The sequence below is a fragment of the Nicotiana tabacum genome, chromosome 6, assembly GCF_000715075.1.
Source record: "Nicotiana tabacum cultivar K326 chromosome 6, ASM71507v2, whole genome shotgun sequence".
In the NCBI taxonomy this organism is placed as follows: domain Eukaryota; kingdom Viridiplantae; phylum Streptophyta; class Magnoliopsida; order Solanales; family Solanaceae; genus Nicotiana; species Nicotiana tabacum.
Genome location: NC_134085.1, coordinates 143,194,957 through 143,203,860, shown reverse-complemented (window position 1 = coordinate 143,203,860; position 8,904 = coordinate 143,194,957). Strand labels below are relative to the sequence as shown.

The window sequence follows — 8,904 nt, the reverse complement described above, 5'->3', positions numbered from 1 at the left end:
ATTAGCTTCGGAGGCTCTGAAGCATCAAGCCAGCGGGCCTTGGAAAGATTTCCTGCATAATTGGCCTCCTTTGAAGTTATATCGTGCTACTTTAGCGTACAGCGCCCGGGATGCCTCGGGGTCTTTTAGGCAACTTCCCGTGCTCGAGATAATCAATGATCTCATTCCTCTAGTCCCAGACCAAATTAGTTGCATTTACCTCTTAGTAGCTATTTGCGTCCAGAACCGAGTGAATGAGTTGTACTACCGTACCAGAATCTGATCCTTTCATTAATAATTTTTCATATTTTTCCAGCTTTGATAATAACGGAGGGCTTGACATGTAATTTTTCAAATCCCTCAAAGTCTGCTGGCATTTCCGGGGTCCATTTGAAGTTGTTCTTATTTTTAGCAAAGTGAAGAAACGGTGGCATTTCTCTGATGACCGAGGAATGAACCTGCTCAAAGCGGCCAATGTCCCTATGAGCCTTTGAACATCTTTCACGCTTGATAGGTTGTCCGAGATGTCTTCAATGGCTTTGCTTTTATCGGGGTTTACCTCAATTCCCCTTTGTGACACCAGAAATTCTAGGAACTTGCCGGAGCTGACCCCGAATGCGTATTTCTCGGGGTTAAGCTTCATGTTATGCTTCCTTAGGATGTCAAAAGTTTCTTGCAAGTGATTAAGATGGTCACCTGCATTCAAAGGCTTAACAACCATATCATCTATATAAACTTTAATGGTTTTTCCTATTTATTTTTCAAACATCTTGTTTACGATCCGTTGATAAATGGCTCTGGCGTTCTTTAGCCAGAAGTGCATCACATTATAGCCATATGTGCAGAAATTCATTATGAACGAAGTTTTTTCCTGATCCTACAGGTTCATCTTAATTTGGTTGTACCAAGAGTAAGCATGGAGGAAACATATTAACTCGTACCCAGCCATTGCATCAATCATTTGATTGATGTTTGGTAGTGGGAACGAGTCCTTTGGGCATGCCTTATTCAAGTCCTTATAGTCTACGCATATGCAAAATTTATTGTTCTTCTTAGGAACTACTATTACGTTGGCTATCCAGTCTAGATTCTTTACCTCTCGGATAGAACTGATATCAAGTAGGTGAGTTAACTCTTCTTTTACGAATTTATTTCTGACCTTGGCAATATGATGTTTCTTTTGTCTTAGCAGAGAGATGCTGGGATCTAGGCTTAGATAGTGTACGACCACTTCCGTCGGGATACCTGTCGTATCCGCATGCGACCACGTAAAATAACCAGCATTAAATTTAAGAAATTCAATAAATCTAGACCTGAGCTCAAGTTGTGGTCCTGTCCCCACGTGGAATTTCCTCTCCAAGAACTTTTCAAACAATGCAACTTGCTCAAGCTCTTCCCGCGTCCATCTCTTCTGGTACCTGGAAATATCTTGGCACTTGATAATATTTCGACGCCTCTTCCCCCTAGTTGACTTCACTTGATTCGGGAGCAGGTGCCGGTTCTTGTAATTACTATACCGTATGCTCCTTCCCTTTACTACTGGAGAGCGAAATCGCATTCATCCCCCTTGCCACCGATTGGTCACCTTTTATCTGTTTAATCCCCTTGGGAGTAAGGAATTTCAGCAGCTGATGATACATCAATGGTACAACTTTTATCTCGTGCAATCCCTGTCTTTCCAGGATAACATTGTAACCAATATCATCGTCCACAACCTCAAAAAGGGTTGTCTTCATCACCACCTCGACATTTGTGGGCAGCAGAATTTCCTCTCGAGTTATCACGCTTGCAGGGTTGAACCCACCTACGAGTTTTGTGGCTGAAATGATGCTTCCGGTAAGTTTGGCTTGTTCCAATACCCTCCAATGTATAATGTTGGTCGAACTCCCTGGATCCACCATAATACGTTTGATTTTAAAATATAATACATTTAAAGAAATTACCAATGCGTCGTTGTGCGGTAGCAACAATCCGTCTGCATCTTCCTCCGTGAAAGTGATGTCATCTTCAGTTATTTCCTAGAGTCTCTTGCTGTGGGTTATTGTTACCTTCGTCTAGTACGGGGGATCTTCTTCTACTTTTGAGGGCTTCGTGTTATCACGGTTGCAATCGTAATTGTTTTTGGCCCGATCACTTAAGAATTGCCTAAGACGACTATTTTTCAATAGTGTTGCTACCTCTTCAGGTAGATGTAGGTAGTCCCCAGTCCGGTGGTCGTTCATCCCGTGCTATTCGCGCCATAAATTAGGATTCCTTCGGCTGGGATCAGACCTCATCGGTTTCGGGAACCGCTTTTTTTAATGTTCCTCATAGCCGACACCAATTCGAATGTATTAACGTTGAAGTTGTATTGTGAAAGTTTGGGGTAGGAAGGATCTCGAGAACCTGATGTTTCCTTGTCCTTTAGCGATCTGTTGTTTCGGCCGCGATCAATTCTTCTATTGGTAGCAAATCTGCCTGCCGACCGAAAACCTCTGTCGCGTCCTTCGGCCCATTCATAGGGCAAAATAGTCCCCTCGAAGACCATCTATCTATGTCAAAATCATCTTTTAATTTCTTTTTATTCTTTTCCCGACCTCTAGCTGATGCCGGGAAGCCGAGCTGATCATCCTCAATCCCTATCTTTGACTCGTACCGGGGTTGAACATCCACCCAAGTCATTGCTTGGAATTCAAGCAAGCTTTTCTTCAACTTCCGGGAAGCATCAGAACCTCTCGGATTCAAACCCTTAGCGAATGTTTCAGCTGCCTATTCATCCAGAACAGCCGGGAGCAACATCCTTTCCTTCTAGAACCAGATTACGAATTTCGACAGCAACTCGGACTCTCCTTGTGCAATTCTGAATATGTCGGCCTTCCTGGCCTGCACCTTTCTTGCCCCAGCATGGGCCTTAATGAAAGAATCAACAAGCATCTCAATGGAATTTATGGAATGTTCGGGCAACAACGAATACCACGTCAAGGCTCCCCTCGTGAGAGTCTCTTCAAATTTTTTCGCAAAAACTAATTCGATCTCGTGGGGAGCTAAATCGTTCCCCTTCACCGCCGTTGTATAGTTGGTGATACGCTCCTGATGTTTTGAAGTCCCATCATATTTCGGCACGTCGGGCCTTTTAAACTGCTTCAGGATCAATTTTGGTGCCGCACTCGGTTTTTATGGCAACTGAGTGTACTTCATTGAGTTCGATCCTTTCAGCACCGGTGGTGCACCCGGGATTTGGTCCATGCATGCATTCACTTTCCTCATAAACCGTATGAGTTCGCTCTTGAAGGGAGCGCTCTCGCTGTTGTGATCGGATCCGCTGCCCCGGCCCCATCAAATCCCACCTCTCCCCTCGGGTGTTGTTGTCGATCCTTTGCGTTGTTTGATTTGTGGGAGCACCGGGAGGAACTGGACCTCGTCCGTTCGCATTATTGGAAGCACATGATAATGCCTGCTTTAGTTCTGTCATAACCTTATCTTGTCGTGTGAGATGGCCTAGAATGACCTCTTGTTACTCCTACAGGACCCTTCGGTTTCAGTTATCCTCTGCCTTTGGTTCCATGTGCCACTTCCTTATGCGATCATTTGATATAACATTTTACCCTATAGAGTACACACTGGGTCTGTTGTTGTTATTGTTGTTGTTATTATTGTTGTTGTTATTATTGTTGTTGTGTTTGGTGTATACTAGATAAATTAGGATAAGCTTTTATTTTCAATTTTAGTCTTAAAAAACTTTGGGGGAAGAACCTTGGAGAAGGGTATCTTTGTCCTTTAGTATTCTTTTCCAAATTAATTAATCTCAAGATTATTATCCCACCCTCAATATGGGATAAAATAATGCCCAATTATGAGATTAATTAATTTTGGAATTGCTAATCTAGGATTCATAAATTCAACCAAATGCAAAATAATTTTGTATTTAATCCTGAGATTACATTGCTTCTTTCATTCCATCTCCGCTCCTCTTCATTAAGTTCTACAAGACTTGAAAACATGTGCCTAAGGAAAGCGATTGAGCAAAGAAGGTTCACAATGCAATTGAGCTAAAGTGGGAAAAAATATCCCACTTTCACAAACTCCATGATACGAAAACCAAAATCAGAATAACGAAGAAAGAGATATCGTGATGTAAGTCTATTATTCCTTGCATTATAGGTGCTGCTGCGTCTTGAGATCCGAATTGCCATGGTTCCGCTACATCACAAGGAGCAATTGTGAGGAATAGCCATTCTAGAATAATCATTTGTTTGGTTCAGAGGTTGTGATAGAAGGAGCTGTGGCACTTTTGGAAGGGGAAATTAGACTAGGCAGTCACTGTTCTAGAAGAGGAAGCATAGCTGGCACGAGGAACCGGGCCCTTCTTCTTTGTAAAAAAAGCTTCTAAATTATCATCACATCAGTAGGCGCAAAAAGCAAATCTTGCTATTGACTTATTGAAAATTTCTTTGAGATTGCTTAGACAAATCTTTTTGTGTGAGGTCGTTGTTCCCCACCTTTCTTACCTTGTTTTTTGGGCTTAAAATTCGCATAGAATCCATAAATGAAGAAATCATCTCAATTGGAGAAAAATGCGTTTTCCTGGGGAATTTGCTTGTCAATGAAATTCCACTCATAAGTAGGTTCACATCGTGATGTAAGTTCCATTTCCTGCCTATTTATCGTTCTCGCTTAGGAGCCAAAACGAACACGCCTGCTACCTACTGTAAGGCCGCGAGGAATCAAGAGATCTTTGCCGGTGCTGACTTGGATCTCGGGTGACGGAATAAGGCGGCCAGAAGCAAGTGATCTGAACCAAAGCACAAGCTTTGAAATAGAAAGAAAGATAGAAGGAAAGCAAGAAAGAACTATCTGACTTCGCTATCTTTCTATGAGCTCCCAACAATAATAGTACTAAACTTTCAAAAGAAGAGAGATGAGATCAAGCTTTGAAGTTGGTAGCTGAAAGAAAGCTATTCGTGAAGGTGACCCCCAATAACTAAAAAGTGTAGCATGCCTGAATCTAACTGGGGTTCGTGTTGGTGGAGGAACTGGATCGGAAAAAAGAGGAATTCTAGTTGTAAGATATCTAATGAAACCGTCATGCATTGGGACATGCTATTACCTATGTATGGTGACGGGTGTCATGCTAGAGTCTGTCCGGGTGGGCTCAAGCTAAAGCAGGAACCCCACTCCACTGAATTGGAGAATTCCAGAACACGTATCAGAGAGTGCTCCAATGGCATCGGGGGCACAATTGAGATAATTTCGACGATTAGAAAAGAAAAAGAAGAAAGTTAGTATTCAATTAGCTCGAGATAGCTGCCTGATGAGAGGCTTTCTAGTCGAAAGTTTCTTGGGGGCAGTGGTACATGCCAATAAGCTACAGTACTAACAGCAAAAACAATACTAATTTCTTCAAGGGAAGAACAACCAAAGTATCTTGACATGGAAAAGAAATCACTTTATAAACCAAACAGTCATTCAACCGAATGCTAATAAGACCACTTGTTCAATCCTGAGCGCTTTGTTTGTTTTCGGAAAACAGGATTTGGCTCAGGATTGCCCATTTTTGTTAATTCCAGGGTTTCTCTGAATTTGAAAGTGATCACTTAGTAAGTTTCCATACTGTACGCCCGGTTCACCAGGTTCTCCACTGCAGGGCCCAATCATACTCAAAAGAAGAGTTTGATCCTGGCTCAGAAGGAACGCTAGCTATATGCTTAACACATACAAGTCGAACGTTGTTTTCGGGGAGTTGGGCAGAAGGAAAAGAGGCTCCTAGCTAAAGGTAGCTTGTCTCGCCCAGGAGGTGAGAAGAGTTGAGAAAAAAGTGGCGAACGGGTGCGTAACGCGTGGAAATAAAGGTCCGCTCCCACGAATTAAATCTATATTAAATCTCTTAATATCAGAATAACTTATATAGTCATGATTCAATTGAGGTCCATTTTGATTGATTTCTCATTTTTCGGATCTGATTGTAACAATGGAGAAGTAGGAAGACTTTGGCGATTCATAATAGAAGGGGGTATCTAGAATATCTATGTCCCAGGACATAAAATATGAATAATAAAAGATGAGGAAGAAAAGGTGTTCTATCTCATTCTTTTAGCTGCAAGGGAACCGTCAGGTTGTAGTGGTTGAAGAGCCAAGCACCCGGGCCAATGACAGTTCAACTGTTCTTTCTAGCAGGTGCAATAGCGCACTAGGATTTCCAAATCTTAAGAACTGGAACTCCTCGGCTTAAGCCGAGTAGGGTGGGGTTTGATCTTTTGCTGCTCCCATTGACCACAAAGGCATGCATGTCAAGAAAAGTACTTCCTTACTTTTCATTCATAGTTGTTGATCTTATTGTATTGACGCAATTGGAAGATAAGGATTTCTTCCTGCCGCTCAAGCGGGATCGGATCGGATCATCCTTATCCCACGTACCATACCAAATGATCCCAAAGACTACAAGAACAAAGTCCAATAGAGATTTAACAAAAAATGTACACAGTGGTGTGATTGCTGTGTTGTGTATGGTTAGTAAAAACTTATTCTCACTTCATATTTGCATCAAATTAATGAATAAAAAATATGTATTTTTCAAACACATGCATGTTATCACTTAACTCAGATTAAATGGTATGTAGTCTTACTTTAATTATTAATTGCTAATTAGGTCAGGTATTTACATACACTTAGTATGTACAAAGTAAGAATATATACCACTTATCTAGAGTTAAGCAATACATCCACCATTAAAACAACACAAAATAGTCGACTTATCCCTGTTTTAGACGCAGTAATAAAACTCAGCAGGTTAAAACATCCATGTCCCCGAATTCGGGGAAAATTTTGACATTCTGACTAAATTGAGAGAATGATATTTGCCAATAAGTAAAAAAAGTGGGGATGAATATCATATAACTTCCAATAGGATAAGTTTTCCTACTTAACATTTTGGTGTTCATAATTACATTAAACTCTCGTGTCCAACCCATATAAGAAATGTACTGTTACAATTATCTGGCTTTTAGATATTAGAAGGTCAGGATAAAAACATTATTGTTTAATAGTATATTTTTTTTCTAATGAAATACAAGCGTTTAAATGAAAAAAATTGTCATTATTTAATTCACAAAAAAAATTAGCATAATACTCTTATGTAAAATTATAATATAACATCAAATAAGTTTCAATATAATTTAAGTAAATCTAATTCATTGTTAAAGGAAAACATAAGTATATAGCCTCATTCAACAATGAGATTCTACTTTAATGACATCACTCATTATATGTTAAATTTATTAATGATTTACTATTTCTAATATTAGGAGGAGGAGTTTCAAACCTAAAACAATAGAACAATTATGTTAAATAAAGAAAATAACAAAATAAAAAATACGAGCAACTATATGGAATCACAAAATATAAAGGTTGGAAAATGAGAATATTATTTAAATACTAAAAAGTAATCTGTCATTTTAATATAGTTAAGTTTACATATAACCTCATCCAATAACAAAGTTCAACTTTAATGACATCACTCATTATAAGTGAAGTTTTTGGATGACTTATTCTTTCTAAGATTACGAGGTATAATTTTTTGGGTAAATTAAAATTATAACATAGCTAAGTGTAATAAGAAAATAAAGAAAAATAACTAAGAAAGAAATAAAATATGAGAAATTATTTAGAAACACGTGAAGTAAAGGTTGAAAAATGAGAAACAAGGAAATAAAAATAAATATTTGAAGAAAAAAAAAGAATTTTAAAAGTTAAAAAAAGTAAGTTCAAAAAAAGAAGAAAAGAAATTCAAAAATTAACATGGTAATTACACCATATAATTATCAGCAATTCTCAACTCCCCCTTGAAAATTGTAGAGTATAATTACACCCCCTCAATTACAAATATGCCAAAACTATGTAATTACACTCAATTATACCAAAATTCAATTACAAGACGGCTTTCCAAACAGGCCCTAAGTGAAACTAGGAAATCCTTTATCGGTAGTTGTATTGGTCAAAATTTGGCGATTCGGTAATTGCAAGGAGTCGTGTCAAGGACAGGGTCGACCAGGGCATTATGGCGAAGGGGTCGTCCTCGTAGGGATCACTGCCGAGGACGAGCAATCGAAGTTGTAGTTGTAACGGTAGGATAGACTTAGGAAAGGACGTCATGAATATTCCCTTAGATATTCCTTATAATGTACTTTTTAGAGTTTTCTTGAGAATATCCCTTATAAATAGTAAGAGATAGGGAACAAAAAAAGGGATCTTTACTTTCTGAGAAAAAGAAATTGTAGAAGGTTGACTCAAGAGAATATACGAAAAGTTGTCTTGTTCATTGATTATAGTATTGAGGTGCATATTACTCGATCTTGATACATAAGATCCAAAGATTCCATAACCATCTTCACTTCTCTTATTTCCATGTTGTTGTCAGGAGAAGGAACCATCCAACTCGTACAATAATTGGGTAGTAGATTCCTTCTTATTACATTTATTGACATCTTCTACATTTATTACATATTCATGTTATCACATTATTAGCTTTCATAGAATATAAACGTGCTCTTTAACGTTATCAAACGTCGTTCACTACGTTGATTCCTCAATACATTTGATTTAGAATTTATTATCCTTAACTAAGATTCATCCTATATCTCATCATTAATTAGTTTAACTAAAAGGTTCAATACTTTTTTGATCAAACAATTTGGCGTCATCTGTGGGAAGGTTTTAGTTGAAATGTTAGTTCTTTCTAGATAAAAAAAAACAGCCATCTCTTCTTCATTTGCACAAACTAACGATGGCAGGAAAAGGAGATGCAAGACAGAAAGCAATAGTAGACGTCACTACCAACATTTTGAAAAGCATCAACGAAGATGACAGAGAAGACAATGAGAATGTGACGCCAAGCGCTACACCCAGGCGGAGTGACTCACCTCCCCCTCATGAAAGTGTAACCGCTTCACA

The 8,904-nt window shown here is 38.9% G+C and overlaps 1 protein-coding gene across 1 annotated transcript; it reads right to left on the bottom strand.

The window, feature by feature from the left end:
* Window positions 1-1,490: 1,490 nt before the first annotated feature.
* On the bottom strand, window positions 1,491-1,880 carry LOC142182085 (uncharacterized). The gene has a single exon (XM_075256008.1). The coding sequence runs from the start codon at window positions 1,878-1,880 to the stop codon at window positions 1,491-1,493; it is 390 nt and encodes a 129-aa protein (XP_075112109.1).
* Between the last annotated feature and the right edge of the window lie 7,024 nt (window positions 1,881-8,904).